Source organism: Procambarus clarkii, chromosome 48 (genome assembly GCF_040958095.1).
Source record: "Procambarus clarkii isolate CNS0578487 chromosome 48, FALCON_Pclarkii_2.0, whole genome shotgun sequence".
Classification (NCBI taxonomy): domain Eukaryota; kingdom Metazoa; phylum Arthropoda; class Malacostraca; order Decapoda; family Cambaridae; genus Procambarus; species Procambarus clarkii.
Genome location: NC_091197.1, coordinates 5,869,377 through 5,890,428, shown reverse-complemented (window position 1 = coordinate 5,890,428; position 21,052 = coordinate 5,869,377). Strand labels below are relative to the sequence as shown.

Genomic DNA, 21,052 nt, shown 5'->3' with positions numbered 1-21,052 from the left:
GTGATGATCCTGATTGTTCTAGGAAGGTGGTGATGATCCTGAGTGTTCTAGGAAGGTGGTGATAGTCCTGGGTGTCACAGGATAATAATAGTGGTGGTGTGGGTGTCCTCTGGTTGGTTGTGTCTCCTGGGATTTGGAAGGGACGGAGACCATGAGAGAGCACCCATTGTGTCCACCGAGGTTGTCGTGCCCCCAGGGTGGTTGTGTCCTTGGGAGGTGGAGGGGTTATAAGCTACGAGAGAGACTGCTTCATCCTCCCCTCCACAACACAGGGGATCAAACCCCAGGATGTTGGGTCCCCTGGGTTGTGAAGGGGGATGAAGGCCACACGGAAGGACACTGAGGTGGTTGTGTCCCCCGAGGTGTGGAGAGAACGGAGGCCCCAAGGAGTGTAAATTATGTAGTATGCCGCACGCCCTCACCTTAGAACATTATGTATTAGAGTGTCAACTTATTGATAAGTATAGAAATAAGGAAATAAGTAGTGTACCACATCAAATTGTTTGGATGTGTGATAATGGTATGATAGACAGGATACTTAGGAGCTACAACAATTTTGACCCAAGAGTGTAACATTTATATGCTGTGCTTACTATATTAACCTGCAATGTTAAATGGGATTCTTGTATTGTGATTTGTGTATTTGTACTCACTGAATTTGTGCGCCCCTTGAGGGACTTGAAGTAGAGGGGAGGGGGGGGGGGGGAAGAAATAGCCTAAGCTACTCTATTCCTTTGCGATGTATTTTTTTCTTGTCTCAATAAACATACTTGAACTTGAAGCCCCAAGAGACGGGACTGGTGCTGTCCCCATGATGATTGGCGCTGGCAGCGGAGGACCCCAGGGTGGTGTCCCCCAGGGTGAGGGAGGGAGGCGAGGAGAGATGGCGCTGGCAGCGGAGGCCCCCAGGGTGGTGTCCCCCAGGGTGAGGGAGGGAGGCGAGGAGAGATGGCGCTGGCAGCGGAGGCCCCCAGGGTGGTGTCCCCCAGGGTGAGGGAGGGAGGCGAGGGGCGAGGAGAGATGGCGCTGGCAGCGGAGGCCCCCAGGGTGGTGTCCCCCAGGGTGAGGGAGGGAGGCGAGGAGAGATGGCGCTGGCAGCGGAGGCCCCCAGGGTGGTGTCCCCCAGGGTGAGGGAGGGAGGCGAGGAGAGAGGGCACTGGCAGCGGAGGCCCCCAGGGTGGTGTCCCCCAGGGTGAGGGAGGGAGGCGAGGAGAGAGGGCGCTGGCAGCGGAGGCCCCCAGGGTGGTGTCCCCCGGGGTGAGAGGGAGGCGAGGAGAGGGCGCTGGCAGCGGAGGCCCCCAGGGTGGTGTCCCCCAGGGTGAGGGAGGGAGGCGAGGAGAGAGGGCGCTGGCAGCGGAGGCCCCCAGGGTGGTGTCCCCCAGGGTGAGGGAGGGAGGCGAGGAGAGAGGGCGCTGGCAGCGGAGGCCCCCAGGGTGGTGTCCCCCAGAGTGAGGGAGGGAGGCGAGGAGAGAGGGCGCTGGCAGCGGAGGCCCCCAGGGTGGTGTTCCCCAGGGTGAGGGAGGGAGGCGAGGAGAGAGGGCGCTGGCAGCGGAGGCCCCCAGGGTGGTGTCCCCCAGGGTGAGGGAGGGAGGCGAGGAGAGAGGGCGCTGGCAGCGGAGGCCCCCAGGGTGGTGTCCCCCAGGGTGAGGGAGGGAGGCGAGGAGAGAGGGCGCTGGCAGCGGAGGCCCCCAGGGTGGTGTCCCCCAGGGTGAGGGAGGGAGGCGAGGAGAGAGGGCGCTGGCAGCGGAGACGGACAGTCACCAGTGAACAACATGGCTGCGAGCAGCGCTGGAGTAGAGTGGAGCCAGCTGGTGAAGCCCATCCTGGCGGCGTCCTACGGCTCCCTCAACAAGCAGGACTTGCCCGAGCTGGTCAAGGCCATAGTCAAGAGGTGAGGCTCCTCCATGGGGGCCGGGGGCGCCAATTATGGTCTGTAATGGCCCTCTGCCTCCCGCTGCTTGGCCTGTGTGTGCAGTGACTAGCACACATACACACCTCATATTCTACCAGCCATAATATGGTGCAATATATGATCACTTGAGCATTTATTAAATCAGGGTTTGGAATATTAAGCTGCTCGACATGCCCAAATATAATTGTCATCTTCCTTCACTACGTATTTCCTTAATGACGTATTGGTCCAATTAGTGTGGATATTCCAGTACTGTGAAAGCGGTGAAGTGTCTTAATGCTTAGTTCACCGGCCACCTGACTGACGGTATTACCCGCACTGTTAAACTTTGTTAATGTGGGTGTGTTTCCCCGTTGTTAGGGTCAATAGTGGTGGTGTATTGATGGCCCCCATGACCAGTACTGGCCTTTCCCCGGGATGCAACTCATGATAGTTGCTTAATGCCAGGGTACATATTTACTGCTACGTGAACAGAGGCATCAGGTTAAAGGATACTTGTCCAAATGTCTTGTCCTGTCATAGGAGTAGAATCCATGACCATTCATTAGGGAACCTTGGCTGGTTGTGTTGACCTCTGTGCTGCTATTGTTCCTCTAGTCTAGTCATTTGCTTCTTTTTACTCTATTTTTGAGAAGTCAAATCATGACGTTTCTTTCACCGGCTACTTTCTTTACAATATTACCTTGACGTTTACGTCGAGGTAATACCTTGATGTAAATCAATACCTTTACCTTGATGTAATCAATACCTTTACCTTGATTACGATTTGGCCCGTTTTGAGGTTCCTGTCTTGCAATCCAGCGGTGGTTTGTTTTGCCTCGCCGACTTTCTGATCACCTTTCCGCAGCCCGTCCTCGTATACGAAGATCCAAGCTCTCGCCAAACTCCCTCATACCAAACTAATTCAGTCACCAACCCTCCCGTTTATATAAATGAAAAGTGGTTTACACACGACTCGACTGATGACGTTCCAGAAGTGTTCGGACAAGTCCTTCGCTCATGACCTCTGAACCATAATTCTATAAATGCTTCACCCACATACTTCAAATAAAAATATTTGTCAACAGAACACAAACACCTAACCTAACCTATGCCTAACTATACAAGAATTTTTATATATAATAGTTTTTATATTGGTTTATATACATTTTATATAAAAATTGGTTTGGTCTCATGAACAAACCAATTTTTTAATACACTATGTTAAAATTGATGAATGTGTCTGGAGGGAGGATGGCCGCTGCTTTAAACAGCTTAATGTGAAGAAAGGTTTCCATTCCCCAGTGAGGTGACAAAAATAATTGGCACCCTTCCCAGCGCCTCTGTAAAGGGGTTTGGGTTCTGGCTGTGGGCCCCGGTAGAACTGATGAGACACAGTAGATTGTAACCATCTCGGCATACAGCTTCAGGGAACCACCGGGGCTCGCACACAAGTTGGAGTTTCATTACATTTATCGCATATATTTTAAGTCCTCTCCTTTAAAGTCCTTTTCTGTTGTGGTTTAACTTAGGGTATAAATTTTCATTCCATGTGCATATATATATTTCTGAATTTCTTGTACAGGTATAAAAATTTCTCTTAATAATGAGGCACATGTACAGTGCAGTAGTACATTGAGGCTCGTGTACAATGCAGCACTATACCGTAATTAAGGGTGCAGTACTATACAGTAATTAAAGGCAGTTCTTCTGAGTAAGTGCTTCGGCCCTTTGTACTCTACTTTCCTTCAGCATGTGAAAATTCATTTTTTTTTCAACTCATAAATTTTATATTAATTTTTATGACCACGGGTTGGTCTTGCTCATTGGACTTGCCATCGGACAATACCATCATGGCATACCAACATAGTGCATCATTAGCATACTTGCAAGTTATATGCAGTTCAATTTTGGTCGCCATACTATAGAATGGACATAAATTTACTGGAATGCAATCTAGCATAAGATGATGGTTAATTCTCCAAATTAGAAATCTTTCATATGAAAAGATTTGAACAAATTTACATTCTCTAGAAAGGCAGAGAGTTAGGGTGACATGATTGAAGTATAACATTAGATAAATGGGCTTAACAAAGGGGATATTAATATATTAAAAATGTTGACACAAAATTGAACTTGAAATAATGGATATAAACTGAATGAGTTTAGATCTGGGAAAGCCCTGGGTAAATACCGGTTTGGAAACAGGGTTGTGGATTTGTTGGAAAATTACCAGGTAACATAATGCTTAGATGTGGAATCCCTTGATTGTTTAAAGTCTTGGTTAGACATTTGTGAATGAGATTTGGTGGATATAAATAGGAGCTGCCACATATGGGCCAATAGGACTCCAGCAGTTGCCTTAATTGTTATGTTCTTGTGTAAGTTCTTATTGATAAAGTATGATATTCAGAATGTTTTCAACATGAGTTTATTATACATTGCAGTAAAGAAGACATTCTTCACCATGATGAGCAATATGAAGCATTTTATGCATCGTTTTGTGTCCTGGCAGCGGACTACCTGGCCAGTAATGCCCACCAGGGTAAGTCAATAGAATTTGCTACAAATGTATTGCAACACTTTAAATTCAGACATTTACTAATTACAATATAGATATCTTGTGGCTTATTTTTTGGGGGTTTGTGATACTATATGAAAATTTTTATATTGACTTAAATTTATTGCATTTATGTACGATTATGCAAGAATTGCCAATTGTGCTGTGTTGTAGGGTCAGCAGTGGCATTTGACACTACAAATCCCTAAAATGTAGCTACTGTGTTGATTGGAAATCCTCCTAACTCTGCAGTGACATTTAAAAAACTGATTAAATGTTTTTTTCATAAAATAGTTTAGTATACTTTGGTAAGTGGTAACATTTCCTATAATTGTCTTTTTGTGATATCTAATATCTTTTATTCTATATTACATTCAACAGTGAGTGTTGGGAGTGTGAGCCAGGCTGTAAATGCAGCCAAAGTGTTGCTTCAGTTCTTGGCTGGCCACGTTGGTGCTCCTCCAACTGCCATAACCACACCAGCCTCGCACTCATCTTTAACTTCAGTGTCTACATCAGCTGTGATCAGCACAAATGGCAATGGTGGGACCCCAGCTGCAGCTGTCCCCACAGCAGTTACTTCACCTGTAGCTACAACTACAGCTTCCCCAAGTGAAACTGTACCCACTACTACCACTTCATCTAGTACAGTGACAAGTGCAATATCTGTTTCTACAACCACCACATCTGTTTCCACTGTTGCATCACTAGCCGAGTAAGTACAGTACAATATTGTTATGATGGTGCATAATTTTTGTTAAAGTTAAGCACATTCACACTTTATTTTGACCTTTTTTAATTGTTTTATAGTTTTACATTTTATGCAGAAATATAATTTGTCTGAGATTTGTGTAATGCCTAGTACTTTCTTATGTAAAATTGGATCTAATAATGTTGCCCTTTTCACATTACACGTGTTGCCTCGGCTGGTAGACAAAGGCATTGTTCTATTATCAATGATACTTGATAATAGTATTAGTGGCATACAGTAATAAAGATATTGGACATTACTAAAAAAAAAATATATTTTAGATGTTTCTTGAAAGGTTCAAGGACAAAGCTGTCTAGAAATACAATTGGTGCACGATAATGCACTAATTCGTTTTACATAATGTGTATTAGTGAATTGCGATAGCAAACCAATGTTTTAGGCTTGGCACAGACAGTATCTATAAGAAGAGTGAACTGTTTTGGATATTATATGGCCATACATGAAGTGGTGCAGATAATTTGTGGGACTGATAACTATTTGGGAAAAGTTTGATTTCTACACAATCTGTAATGTAATGAAATGTGTCCATCCAGTTTGGCCAGATAGGGTAATTATTGGAATATGTGTGTCAACTTTCATACCAAGAAGGTTGAAGGACTCTGGAGTAACACAACTACAAACCAGACATGATTGGGCTGATCTTGTCAAAAGCTATAAAATGGTGAACAAATTGGATGATATTACTTTGGATCATTTCTTTAAAAGGTCCTATGTAACACGTTGCCCACTTGGGGGAATGCTGTTTTCCATCTTCCATGTCTCTTTATGGTTTTTGTTTTTTTTCCTTTTTTTGGATTTCCTTCCATTCCTTTTCTCTTATCTTTCAAGTCATTTTAAAGTCAACTTTATTGTTCCACCCATTTTTGGTTCAAAGATCAAACTAGTTGTGACTAATAAAGCAAAGTGCCTACCACATATGCATGTGTAATTCATTGACAGATGTCTTGCAATTCTAAGTCTTGTTACATATGAAGATTTTTTTTTTTTTATATTGGTAAAAGATGTAACTTATTTCATCTTGGGTTCCTGTTTCATGAAGTCTGTCGATATTTTAATTTCTTAATTTATTTTTATTACAGGACGAGCGGAGAGAAGGAACGGATGGTTTGTGTTCATGACAAACATCTGCTTGCTGGCATCAAAGCTTTGTGCCGCGGGTCTGGAGCTCTACATCGTGCTGATCAGGCATCACTGACAGCAGCTATGAAGGCCGCAAAGCTGCCACCACACATAAAGACTGTTGCTCCAGGTACACCTCCTCCAGCAGGTCTGTTATTATTGAAAGTTGAAGCATCAAACGAATGCTAAGGGGTGCGTTGGATTTGGTTCTCCCTTGTTTTGTTACTGGAATTGACTGCATTTTGATTTACCTCCAGTATGCCTGCAGGTTGGTGATGTTTATCTAGTTTTATAATCATGAGTGAACATGAAAGAACAGTTAAGTGATGTATAATTTAACAAAAACCCTGCAAGTCTTGCACCTCTCTGTTTATAAAAGTAAAACCACAAGTTAGATATTACAGTAATATGGTGAAATGCTAAAGATACACAATATGACGATACCAATTGGTACATTTGGTGTTCTTTGACTACAGTGTGTTGGGCATCTCTTATGAATATTTAACACAAAAATATAAGAAGTTAAACTATAAGATGACATGGGTTGATGCCCAGATGGATGCATTATGGGTAATAAATGATGTTGCTGGACATCTGTCATGTAGACCTAAGTTCTGATATTTGACCATGTAAGTTGGGCATTTCAAAATACTGTAAGTTGAAACTGCTACCAAGTCATATTGAAATACCATGCCAGTTGTGCCCCGTCTGTGTAGGGGAAGTGTTGAAAAGTCTTGGGCCTTTGACGTTGATAGTTCTCTCTCGGCCTGCCTATTGTACCTCTATTTTTTCAGTTGGGCTATTGTGCACATGTTACCATGCCTTCTGGTTCATGTGGTGTTATTTCCATGTGCAGATTTGGAACCAGTCCTTCTAATATTCAAAGTGTTTATTATGTATCTCTCCCGCCTCTGCTTTAGGTTACTTTCGCTCTAGTTTGGAATTTTCAGGCAGTCCCAATAATTTAATGTATTATTGAGTGGATTCCAGCAGTAAAAGATCTTTGCATGCTCTCCAGGTCAGCAATTTCTCCAACTTTGAATGAGGTTGTTAGTGTGCAACAATATTCCACTCTGGAGAACATTTTTTTTTTTTTTTTTTTTTTTTTTTATATCTAACCTGTCATTTTTCTTGGAGTTTTGACAGCAATTTTTTTTTTTTTTAAGAGTAAGGCCTTCCAACATGATTACTCCTAAATCTTTTACATTGATTTTTCTTTAAATAATGTGGTGTGGCTGTTTTATGTGGTTTTTGGGCATTTTGGTGTGTGATTTTACATATATTTTTATTTTTTCCATAATGCAGTAATTGGAACTTATCATTGGGAACATGTCCTCATTAAACATCATAATTTTGCTAGGGATGCATGTCGGTGACATTGATCTGTAGTTTAGTGCATCTTATCTGACCCATACATTTGTGCTTTCCTGACTTTGGGGAGCATGCCAATTTTTAATGTTACATTAAAACTGGAGTTAGTACATAAAATGTCTCCAGCATCCTCCTTCAGTAAAGTTAGTTATACTGTACCTCATGTGGTCCAACTGCTTTTGTTACATTAGTTCCTCCAGGTGTCTTATTATATATAACCCCCTTCAGTGACTTCTCATTTCAAGCTGCCTGTTAGTCTCCTTTCCATGGACATCAGTCGATTTCCAGTGAGGGTGCCAGTCTTGGCACTTCTTTTAGTTCCTCGTGCTCTTTTTCATTCGTTCATTTTGTCAGGGACAGGAAGTCTGTATATTATACTCGAGGTTTGTTTCGCAGTCCTTCCACCCCCCCCCCCCTTCCCCCCAGGTGGTCAACAGGTCGAACTGTTGACCCTTTCCTAGGATGCAACCCAACAAGTTCTAATTCCTAAAATACCTATTTACTGCTAGGTAAACAGAGACATTGTGAAAAACTTTCCCAATCATTTCTGTCCCATTTGGTAATTTAACCCAATCCCAATTGAGTTTAAAACGAAGCAATGGTTTGTCATTTGCTTCAGTTGCAATGTTCTTTTCAGGAATAACTGTATCCCATTCTGTACACTTTTTCTTATCCCCCATGCATTGCTAAACCATGGGTTAGCCTCTATTCTTGTCCACCTTCCCTCTGCACATTTCCGTGATTGGAATTCCATCGTCAATTTTGCTGTTGTTCGTTCTAATTCAATCTCCCATTGAATATCTGTAGGTAGGTCCTAGCCCTTGTATAGTGCTCTCGTGTAGTCTTTCACAGTCTTGACCTGTTTTTAAGTTCGACTTGCTCTTCCAGTACTACAATGTACAGTAATTCAATGCAATGATGCAATAGTCTCTTTCTAAGGGTACATTGTATGTTTACTACATCTACCTCAATTTGGTTCTGATATAGCTCGTGGATCTTTCTCCTGATGGCTTATTGATATATTACCACAGGAAATGTTTTGTAAACAATGTCCACTAATTTTGATCTCCATGTTTTGTCACATCTGTAAGGATCGCTTGTTGTACAGTCTGTTTTCCCTAATTAAAATGCCTGAGTATGTATGAAAGTGCTACTGTGGATACCTTTTTGATTATCTTCAGGCATGCTTCACTGTATTTGTTCCTCCCTTGACCTTCCCATATTTAGTGTAAGGTTATAAATGAATCAACAATTTTTGTGGTCCCCATTGTTGTCTTGCCTAATACTGTATATACAGTGGGGGGCCTCGATTTATGATGGTAATCTATTCCCAGAGACGAATCGCAAGTCGAAATATCGTAAGTTGAAACGATTTTTCCCATAAGAAATAAAGGGAATTGAATTTAATCCGTTCCACACCCTCAAAAATATTAACTTAAAAATACATTTTATACTGAATACAATCTTTTTCTCTACAGTACATATGTTTATCTTGCCTTTATGGAGGACTCTTGATGACGTATGGAAGATGGTAATGAGGGGGGGAGGAGGAGAGGTGTTACTGTATGGAATGTGATTATCAACCCTGAAATATTAAATGAGGTGGGAACAACAAGAGAAGGGATTATTATTTTAAAACTAATAAATAAAAACTCATTAAACACTGCCACCACGTCCCTCGTGTGATAATCTGAATGTGTCTTTTATTGACCTCCCAGGGAGGACAGAAGTCAATAATCATGAACTCAAGGGGTATAAGGATCTTGGTAAAGAATGCTTGAAAATTAAAATGTAATCTTTACTGATTGAGGATTCAAGGGCAACTCTAATATCCATAACATGGAGAACACGGGGGGAATTTCTAGTACTTTACATTACTGTACATAAAAACCACAAAGGTATGACCCAGCATTAATCAAAAGGGAACAGATAACTAAATACAAATACATTAATACTGTACACTTTATCAGTTACGAGGGAAGCTCGCATTATCTCGCCTGCCAGTATCTCCTTACCCGGCAAACATAACCCACACCTGACATGTCGTACATTAATTAACGAATGTGTTACCTTTAGGAAACATTTGTTAATTATCTAAATGGAAAAATGCTCCTAGAAATTTGAAAGGAATGTTTTAACTTTCAGTCTGCCTGTCAGCCATTTGCAATGAGGGGATGACAACAAAACCATAGCATCTGCGATGGTGGCCTGTCGCAATAACACAAAACATCTCATCCAGAAATAAAAGATTCACATCCTTTATAGCAATTCTCTTGCCCAAAGTATAAAAAATTATACAGCTGATCTGAAATGAGGTAGAATTACTATAAAAAAAAAAAAAAAATAATCGCATATCCTTGCAACATAAGGGTGCGTCTTATGCGAGGATGCATCTTTTACGCCGGCAAGTACGGTAAACATTTCTCTAATACAGTACTGAAACACTCCTGTGTATCCACAAGAGAGATATGCAGAAGGATTTAAAATAAGAGTGGCTTGGATTTAGGGTTGTAAATGTACAACATGTCTTCTTGCATACTGTACAGTAATAAAGCTGACTTGCTTCTTTTTCTTGCCGAACTATCATGTTTTTTTTTATATAACTTTATAGATTGTAGAGAAAAGGTTTATAATTTTTTCTAGGTGAAAAAGAGACATCTGCATCTAAAGAAGTTCGGCGAGGGCGGAGCGATCCCAGTGCAGCAATACTGGAACAGTTGGTATCACCACTACACGACTTGGGAGGTTCCAGGCCCCACCCTCCTCATTCCTCAACACCACCAGCAACTTCTGACAAGGAGGGAGAGGGACCACTTACAAGTGTGTCGGACTCTGCCCTGGATATGAGGGTATGTGTCTGCATTTTGGTATCGATCAATGTTTGTTAACACTGAAGGAATCCTTCATAGCAGCATTAATCTACTTTTGAATTTAAGATGCTTAAATTGTGAACAAAAATGTGACTGCTATTGAAATTATGTATTGTAGCCAGGTATAGATATACAAGTATAACCTGATTCAGTGAACTATCTGACTAACCCCAGTTCATTGCAGTGAGGGATTTGTTGCAACTAATTCCTCCAGGAGGCCCATATTTGTGAACAAACTGAAATCTCAAAATAAAAACAAACCATAGAATTTGGTTTTAAATATGCTCAATGGCTTAACCAAAGTCATCTTTCTTCTAATGTTGTCCATCTGTGAAAATCATTAAAAACCTGATTGGCTCCATATTAAGAGTTACTATTTGTACCCTAATATTTCCCCATGGGCTGATTTCACAGAGCAAAATTTTAATTTCAACCTTTTATATGAAGGGCAACCACCAAGAGACCCCAGTCTGTAATGAGATTTGACCACATCTAGCCTATTTCCCATACTCTAACCTTTAAATCTTTCAAAGAAAGAAGGGCCCATATTTTTCTGAAAGAAAACTGAAAATATATTTTTTTCCACTGTAACTGGAAAAAAAAAACTGTAGAATTTTGTTTTAAAAATGCTCATTGGTTTTCCCAAGGCTCCATCTCTCTCCTACTCTTGTGTTCATCTATGAAAATCATTAGAAAGGTGATTGGATCTCTAACACTAGATCCATTCACAACCTTCATATTTCTCATGCTCTATGGGCACATTTCACTTTTGGAATCTTTAACTCTAACCTATGATGTAATGGCCAACTATTCCCCCAGTCTGTGAACTTTTGTCACAACATCCTAAGCAAATCCACACGTCTCCCGCTTTAGGAAACTCTTTTGTGGAATCGGGTGAGTAAATCTAGCCTGGAAAGTGTGCGCTCTAGTCAAATTGAGATTCTACTGTACTCGATTCTACTGGTCAAATTGAGATTCTACTGTACTCGATTCTACTGGTCAAATTGAGATTCTACTGTACTCGATTCTACTGGTCAAATTGAGATTCTACTGTACTTGCAAAGATGCACTCTTAGATGACCTCTCCTAGATGTGCTTGCAGGGGTCGGACTAGGCTCCTAGCCCCACTTTCTAAACATTCTTAGTTTAATGCAATCCCTCATTTCTCACGCTTTTATCATATTTACATATACAATTTTGAATCGAATTAGCTTCATCGACTCTGCATTTAACCTGTTCCATTTGTTGACAGCTCTTGATACTGAAAAAGTACTTCCAAATGTCTGAATCATTTATATCACCAGTTTCTATCTATGACCCCTCGTTCTGCTATTCTGAACAATGCTGCTTTATCTACTTTTTCAATTCCCCTTAGAATCTTGTATGTTATCATATCCCCCCTATCTATTCTTTCCTCCAGTATGGTAAGGTCCAATTGATCATTGCAATGTGTGTGCATTTTTCCCTCCAGTATTACTTTTATACTCTGTTGCAATCATATCCTCCCTTTGCAGAATTTGTTTGCTGGCCGATGCGTGTCTGCTCTACAGAGTCTAGGTGGTGGAGAACAACTGATAGATGTATGCCTCAAACTTCCCACTGTCGTGAAATATACCCAGCGTTACAAAGATCTCTTGGAAGGTAAAGGACATGGCTTCCCAACCAATATTTCCGAGGCACTGGTTGTGAAGGCAGGGTAAGTAACAGAGTAAAACAGAGGCTACAGTTTTAAATTTCTACAAAACACAACATGCACAGTATTTCTTCACAGATAGAAATACAGTAGTTGAATATATTATATGTGGAAGTAATTTACATTACAATTTGCAGTTGTAAATATATATTTCTAATAAGTCTATTGAAAGAAGACTAAATACCACACGCAGTAGCTTTACTAATGTACTGTATTTACAAAAAAGTAATTTCATATAAAATTGTGAACACTTTTACTAGGCAGTAAAGCTAATATTTTTTTTTCAGACTGAATATTGTCGTTATGGAGCTGAGTACTGTTTGGCGTGTCATGTCCCTACCTCTGCTGGAACCGTTAAATTCCATTCGTCTGCAGAAGCTCTCTACAATTGCAATGGCTGCCTTACTTGCTGCTCTTACTGTCTCCTGTGCCACAGCCATTATTGCAGTTGCATCACAGGGAACATCTTCATCCAAGGTTTGTGATACTAAAAGCATACCTGGAGAGGGTTTCAGGATTGTTTTAGATTCAGCTTCTTGGAACAAAAGTTCAAAGTAACATGGGCTATGGTGAGCCCATAGTGGACTTACCTGGCACAGGAGTGGGGCTGTAACTGGGGTTTCAGGAATTCAACTTCCTGAGTTTGACCTGGGCCCAGCTGCTCTTGCTGACTGTGCTACACAAGTCTTCCTGGCTTGATGCCTTATTTTGATAATTACTTGCTCTTAAATGCTGCACAAGATGATTGTAACTCTTGAGTTAATCTGTTGAACATTTAATGAAAATGTACCCTTAATTATCATTATCACACTCTTGCTGTGATTTTTTAAGGATTACAAATAGTTACTTGTGGAAGAACGATGTCACTGCTGCCGTTTTCTTCAAATTACTTTAGCTATCCTGTCCTGAAATTCTAAGCAGAATTGATCTGCAATAGAAGTAGTAGACTAACTACTGTACAGTAAAACTCCAAAGTTTCTGGGACCTTCTCAAGGCACTTGGAATGCTATTCTCTGGAACAAAGACAACAACAAACCTTAGTGTATACATAGAAGATACTCAAATGTCTGCTCTCAAATATACACAATAAAATAACTTACTGGAGTAAATGATATGACAATATGCAAAAATACTCTGTGAATAGTAGTGAATAGCAAACTCTCCTCCCAACAAATATAGGACATATTGCCAGAACAAAAGTCGGTTTTCTGTGGTGAATTAGATGTTCCTGCAGGAAGTATTGAATTAGCTGGGTTGTAACGGATATGTGGGCCAATGGGTCAGTGCATCCAAAATTCTTATCATTGAAGTTATTGCCAGAAAAACGGTGGCTGCCAGCTGGGTTGCGAGAGTGACACACTTGAAAACTAAATTTAGGTCATACCACTGCACAACCATGACTATACTTGTAACACTTATCCACCACTTCACAAGCAATTTGGTCTAGGTCAATATTTAACTGTTCGCCTCTGTTCACCCAGCAATAACTGGGTACCTGGTTAACTGATTGGCAGGTCAGGTTCCATGGAAAACTGTTGGGCAATGCTTACTATGAACTATAGGAAGGAAAAAGCTATTGACCTGCTAACAGGAGTTGGAAGTTTTGTTCCCGTAGCCACCTATTGGGGAGGGGAGAGGGGGGTGGGAAAAAGAGCATAGAAATTACACCCAACACTGCACTCTACTCCTCCAAGCAGCTTGGAGACTTGTACAGTACAGAATACAATGCTCTGACCCCCCTACCATGCCTTCAAAGAATTCTATATCCTTTTCGGTATTGTAAAGATAAAGGTGTAAATATTCAATTTTATCCTTTTGATGGCAGCTCTTTTGTTTTGACCCCATACTTTTCTTGGTCTAAATGCTGTAGGGCTGAATTGTATATATTTTCTCATCTATACAGTAATGCGAAATTAAGCTGCTTTTCCCAGTGGTATTGTTTAAAAATTCATAGCAAAAGAAACTTTTCAGTTAGTTAATTTTTGAATAAGAAATGATGCAAGTAGCTCAGTGCCAAGCCATAAGTGTTCCCAAGACTATAAACCAGTATAAACAGGTGATGGGTCACAGTAACATGGCTGAAGTTATGATATCCAAACCACACATCAGAAAATGAAGAAATGACAGTTAGTTAGTCGTGGACCATTATCAAATCGTGCATAACATGATAATGGTCCAGGAAGGACCGAAACGTCATTTCTTTATTTTCTGAGAGATGATTTCTCCCCACTCCATGAACATAAAAGAATGGACAGCAATAATGTTATGAATGATTAAAGTTAAATATTTTGGGTACAATTTGAATATTGGTTGCAAATTAAATTGAAATAACATGAATACAAAACATAAAATTTTGCTAAATTATAATGAAACAATCATAATAAATGTGCTTTTTCTTAATTTCCTAGACGCCGCCACCTCCTCGAGAAGATGATCTAGACAGTGCAGCACCTGCCATTGCTGAAAAAGCTCTGGATCTCTTTAATGTTATTCTGAATGCTGTGCGTTCATCAACAAGAGCTGGTGGACATGTATGTGACTATATTTTAATGTTGTTGAAAGTTTAGGTGCACAGTGCACGTCAGTTGGTTAATAATTCCTCTAAATTAATTAACAACCAATTATCTTTGAGAATATATGGAAAAGTTATGGAACTTTAAAAATATTTTTTCACACTAAATGTGAATGAAAAATATAAATAAATTTTGGACATTTCTTGACAGCATGTGCAAAACCTGCAGTTGATGGGTTCCTGGTTGATAATGACTGGGCTCCACCAGTTGATGCTTGTCGTCTCCTCAGCTGCTGCAATGCAAGATAAAAAGGATGATAAAGGCCGAAGCCCTAGCAAGAAAGATTCTGCCTCTGCAAGGATAAACCTAACTAAGGTGTAAGTACACACTTATTCACTTCTAAATTAATTTACAGTACAGTAATAAAATGTCTCAAACATTCTTCTTATTCTATAAATACATTGCTTTCTTTAATGTTCATGTTACAGACAACAAGGTTTTGGTGTAGTTTGTGTGGCACTAGCATCACAAGGTGTGACTCTAATGACGGGGCTGTTAGAAGATGTTAAAGTGGAGGGATGGACACCCCCTCGTCCCCCAGAGCCAGCTCGTCTGGATCCCTTGGAAGCATACACTGCTACTGAACGTCTCTGTCGGCTGTTTTCAGCTGTTCCGCTGAATCAGCTGCTGTTTTACCTTGCCACCATTTCATATCGGAAGGTATGATATTTTGTTTTGTATATTTTAATTTAGTAGCAATACCTGAAAAGGGGAACTGATAGTACATGGTTGTTCTTTGAAATAGAGAGATAAGTAGAAGGTAAGTGAATCATGAAAGTCTTGCAAACTGTGTCTGAAGCTACTCAAATTTATAGTATAGAATAAAATGAATGATATACAATTACTCTGTTCATAGAGGAATTTGTAAGCTCACTTTTTCATGTAACTTTAGTGTCAATCTAACATTAACCCTTAGACTGCGCATTTAGGGGCATGACAGCGAAAAATATTTGAATTATGTAAAAATAACTTAATGTTAAACAAATCTCTGACTTATTAGCTTCAGTGTCATGAAACTTTCATAAAAATATTTTCAGAAGTTGACTTTAGACGAATTTTTGAAAAATAAGAACGTTTTATTGATAAGAAGAACGGTTCCTAATAACTGTAACTGAATGGATTATGGTGCAATAAAGAAATGCAAGCACCTGTCCTATGTTCAAAGAAGAATAGTAGTAAGAAGTGTCCACAAAGTGAACATGCAGTTGGTGCCTTTATATCATTGCCGAGTAATACATAATAACACAAAATATAATGAATAACTGTTAATATGATCTATTTTGTTATATATCATATAAATACATTGTCCAATGTTATTATATGTTACTTTCATCAGTCCCAAAAATAAATAAATAAATAAATAAATTATATATATATAATTTTTTTTTTCTCCTTTGTTTATTTTTATTTTTTTTTTTTTTTTTTTTTGAGATATATACAAGAGTTGTTACATTCTTGTACAGCCACTAGTACGCGTAGCGTTTCGGGCAGGTCCCTGGAATACGATCCCCTGCCGCGAAGAATCGTTTTTTCATCCAAGTACACATTTTACTGTTGCGTTAAACAGAGGCTACAGTTAAGGAATTGCGCCCAGTAAATCCTCTCCGGCCAGGATACGAACCCATGACATAGCGCTCGCGGAACGCCAGGCGAGTGTCTTGCCACTACACCACGGAGACTGCTTGATTTGATGTTGTAACCTTTACATCCTGGAGAATGCATACGTTTCCCTAACTATGAAGATAGAATTAAATTGGTCAACAAATAAATTGGTCATAACTCGCAAAACTTGGGACTTTATTTTTTTTTGGCTGATTTTTTCTGATTTCAAACTATTTTCTTTGTCTCTTTACGTTGTTTTGATGATTAGGGACCATATTAGGGCTTTTTCACTTATATAAATATACCCTAAATATATCCTCTAAATCATTATATTTATTATAATTATCCCTATATTTTGTGTTTTTTGAGGATTATTTTCTTGATTTCATTTAACACATATTGACCTACAACTTTCACATATTCGAGTACGAATGCCAAACAATGTTTATTAAAACATACAATTAAATTAACGAATTAAAACTACCTTTATTCATTCTTGATAACTTCAACTTCAATTATCTCTGAAACCAGAGTTTCAACTTTGAGTGGCTTCTAAAATTCCAGTTATTAACCGATTCTCACTATTTTTACATATTGTGTGCTCTGCCGTTTGTTCTACAATTGTTCAGAATGGATTTTTCATAAACTTTATACATTTGGAGTTATAATTTTTTGGGGTCTAAATTTGCCGCATATTTCAAATGTCCTATTGACAATTTTTTTCTTTTTTTTTGCAGTAAACTATACTAAACCTATATTCTAATTTAATGAAAATGAAGATCATATGCTATTCTGAGATAATAACAACATTAAACGAACAATTAATGATGGTTATATTTTTTATTCCGAATTGAAAATCTGAAGTTTTCAATATTCAATTTTAAAATTAATTTTGGTTCTCTGGTTTTTAAAGTTACACTGATCATTTTGACAAAGTTGGAGCATTTGCCTAGTTGATTATGCAAAAAAATAATTGTAAAGTGTTTGTGCAAGTTTTAAAAACCTAGCACAATTTATTTTTATCATATATGTATGTATTGCATGGTCTAAGGGTTGAGCAAATTGTTGGCAGTGTTACTTGTCTCTGGTGCAATTGGAGCTGGCATTATGAAGCATCACTTGCCTTTCTGAATATCTTTACTTCTATTCATGCATTAGTGTTTAGTTATATTGTACAATATTTGGTATAGGAATGATCAAATTTATTTTATTGAAAGGCTTGTAGTCTGAAGCGAACCCATCGTGCCATGGGTGAAGGCGATACCTTCAGCATCTCGGACTCCACTACATATTACGAGGACGACTTCTCCGAAGGGAGTCTTGGTGAAGAAGGTGAGAAGTCCTTCTTCTGCATGTTTGTGGAATTACAATTACAGATGAAATGAAGCGATATGTTGTCTCACATGCTATATAGCCACACAGATGCAGTACATGTAGATTACTTGCTCACATCTTGAAACATTTGTAATTACTTAATTACAATTTGATAATTAATATTCTGTATTAACAGTTTATAATTTGTTCATTGTGTTAGGTCATTATTTATTATTGCTTTATTAATATTTTATTTCTTGGGTTATTGTTGCACTCATGACTAGTATCTTGGATTTTTCTTGTGTATGATGACAAGCATTTCTCCCTGCTTTTGAAGGTGTCTCAACTTATGCCTTTTTTTTTTTTCCTTCCCATAAAATGTGCTCTTCAAAGTTGTTCTATCAGTTCAGCACCAACACTGTTTTAAAATTTGATCCTGCATAAAAGACCTAGCCTTGAATTGTTGCATGGAGAGTTCTTTCTTTATCAGTTTACTTTAAGTGATCCACTTTATATCTTTAGTTTTCAGCAAGTGTTGAGTTCACAAGGTAAGTAGGCCTAGAGTAATTTCCATAATATTTCTTGAGTTTCTTTATCATTGTAAGGGGGCATGATGCGAACATCAAAATATTTGTTGATGAATTTTTTTGTTAGCATAGTTGTAAGGACTAAAGACCCTTAAAAATATTTGCCGAAAAAGTTATGCTTGCCGAGAAAGCTCGTCATTTAAATATCTTTTACTCGTAGCTTTGCAGCAACAAGTTGAAGCAGAGTACACAAAAGGGTTAAAGGTTCAGGAATTTTAAAGCCATCTAGATGAACTTTATTAACACAATTGCATTTTGTAAATTAATGTAAGCATGCACACGTGCATAAATGTAGTTGAATTGATAAATAAGTTATAATTGCGACAATGATTAATAATTAATTTAATGTCATAAGTGTAACATAAACCAAATATGATTGAGACCGTTTACTAAATATTGTCCATCTTGGAACTAACATGGAGAGGAAATTGCTGGGAAAAAACATGAGCAGTTGCAATTATGATAAAGGATATATATATTACATGACAATAAACTAATAAAGGCTATGGAAAGTTATTTTATAAATAAATTAAGTATTGCAACCTATAAACCTGTTAGATTTCAGCGGGGTTATTTTTTTTTTTTAATATGCTTGCCATATTACGGTTAGCTGAAGAAAACTAAATGGAAACTGTCGCTCTAAAATGGTTGAAAGAATCTGATGTGTGTGTATGTAGTCATTAACTCTTGGGGCAGCTTACACTTGCAGGCACTCTTGGTGGTCACATATACGTGGCTAACAATGTTTATAAACCACCAGGTAACGGCAGTGAACAAGATTAAGGTTTGTTAATGAATTTGTGAAACGTGAAAGACCAAATGTCTGCTGTTGCAATTACATTTGGGTAATTGTAACAGCAAACATTTGAATTCTGCAAATGATTTCAGTCCAAATAAATCGAATTGCTAAGTCCAGTTCTTATAATTGATGTAAAACAGATAAGATACGCGGGCACCATCCCACCTTTCAACCACCTTCGGACCATTAAGCGGCTAGACAGTGTTGCCTTTTGATAATTTCTTGGTATGACACTCAAGATCCAACACTATCTCTCTCTCTCTGTGTGTGTGTGTGTGTGTGTGTGTGTGTGTGTGTGTGTGTGTGTGTGTGTGTGTGTGTGTGTGTTTATTGCAATAAAACTTAGGATTGAGCCTAGTAGCATATAGATCTCTACCCTTCAATGATTCCATAGCTGTCTTCTACATTGTCCACCTAGACCTGTTATCGTCCACCAAGCTCTTCCCTTGTCCCCATCACGACAGGAATCGTTCCATTGTCATGTATTGGAGATTAGGGAAAAGTGATGTTTGATAGTTTCCTTATCCTTTGCTCATATCTTGGCTCTTTTTATCTCTGGTACTGATCTCATAGCAAATCCATGTACATGTAATGCGAAGGTAAGACCAAGTACAGAAGAATTAATTTTCCCCTTTAAAATTGGGCATGATCTCAAAGGGCTTGGTCATTGTACCCCATATATTCTAATCTATTTGAACAACTTTACTGAGACGGTAAGACCTCTCATAGCGGTGTTTGCAGATGATGCAAGATTGATAAGGTTAAGAACTAGAGAGAATTGCATGCTACTGCAGAATTTAGCAGACTCATGGCGTTCAAAGGTAAAGTCCATCAAATGAAAAATAATATTTGGAGGAGGGAAAGTAGATCAAATGGGCAGTTGGAGTCAGATTAGACAAAACTCGGTTCTACTACATGCAGCACCAGCATGTAAATTCCCATTCTTCAGTACCTATTCTTACCTTGGCAAATTGATCTCTAATTAGGTACCTTTTCTCATTCTGATTCCTAGTATTGCAATTTCCTTATGGTGTAGATTCCCTCAAGTCACTTACTTTTTTTTTGCCATATATGTTAACTTTAACCTGAAGTTTAATTTCAGTAGCTATTCCAGTGTTTCCTGTTGGGTATTCTTAAACTAGTTTAGTGTCTTTCTAGTTATCCTAGGTTGTCAGTCTCTTATTCACTAGCTTTTGTAAGGAACATTATCAACTGCTTTTTGACATTCTAGGAAAATGCAATTAAGGTCATTTTCTCTATCATATTTGATTTAGAAAATATTTCTTATACAGTGGAATTTAGTAGCTTTTTATACTGGAAAAAAAGTTGCTTCTCGGAACTAGGTGTGAGCTATGCATGTACTTGGTAATGTTAAATAAAAATTCACTCGTATGCCATAAAGAATGCTTATTCACTTCATATATTTTTTAGCCTTCATTGTCGGGTGCAGTGATATATTTTCATTTCCATTATTGAAACGTAAGTACTATTCAAGTAGGTCTTGTCTAAAAAAAAAAAAAATGATTTTATAATTTTAAGTTGCATTTTGGGAATGTTGCTTTTATCCTTGATGTGCACCATTTTATTTTGTTATATTGACCTGTGTTTTGTCTGTGTGGATGCTGTCGTTATGGTGTTGGTGTTGGGTGGGGTTCAGACGGTGGCGATAACCCAGTGCTTGGCCCCGCAACAGACGACGACTCGGTTATCATTGGCGCCTGGTTTGAGGAGCCCACTACTCCAGGAGAAGGCGGTGACGATCCAGTTTCGGGAGGAGCTCAAGGCAATAGTGATTCCTCGTCCTCCCCGGATGATTCTCAGGCAAAAACCCCTCACCGTCACAACTCCGAAGTCACCACCATCGTGCCTGAGAAAGGGGAGCCTCATGGGGTGAGATTGAA

The 21,052-nt window shown here is 39.1% G+C and overlaps 1 protein-coding gene across 1 annotated transcript in view; it reads left to right on the top strand.

Annotated features, from left to right (window-relative positions):
• Positions 1-1,731: 1,731 nt before the first annotated feature.
• The window catches only part of LOC123764715 (E3 ubiquitin-protein ligase-like protein poe), a 134,778-nt gene continuing 115,457 nt past the window's right edge, over positions 1,732-21,052 (top strand). Inside the window, 12 exon segments of the mRNA XM_045752768.2 lie at positions 1,732-1,891; positions 4,339-4,436; positions 4,833-5,166; positions 6,303-6,490; positions 10,357-10,562; positions 12,098-12,279; positions 12,564-12,753; positions 14,685-14,807; positions 15,000-15,166; positions 15,278-15,509; positions 17,669-17,783; positions 20,809-21,041. Of these exon segments, the coding sequence (XP_045608724.1) occupies positions 1,773-1,891; positions 4,339-4,436; positions 4,833-5,166; positions 6,303-6,490; positions 10,357-10,562; positions 12,098-12,279; positions 12,564-12,753; positions 14,685-14,807; positions 15,000-15,166; positions 15,278-15,509; positions 17,669-17,783; positions 20,809-21,041 (2,187 nt within the window). The 5' untranslated portion in view covers positions 1,732-1,772.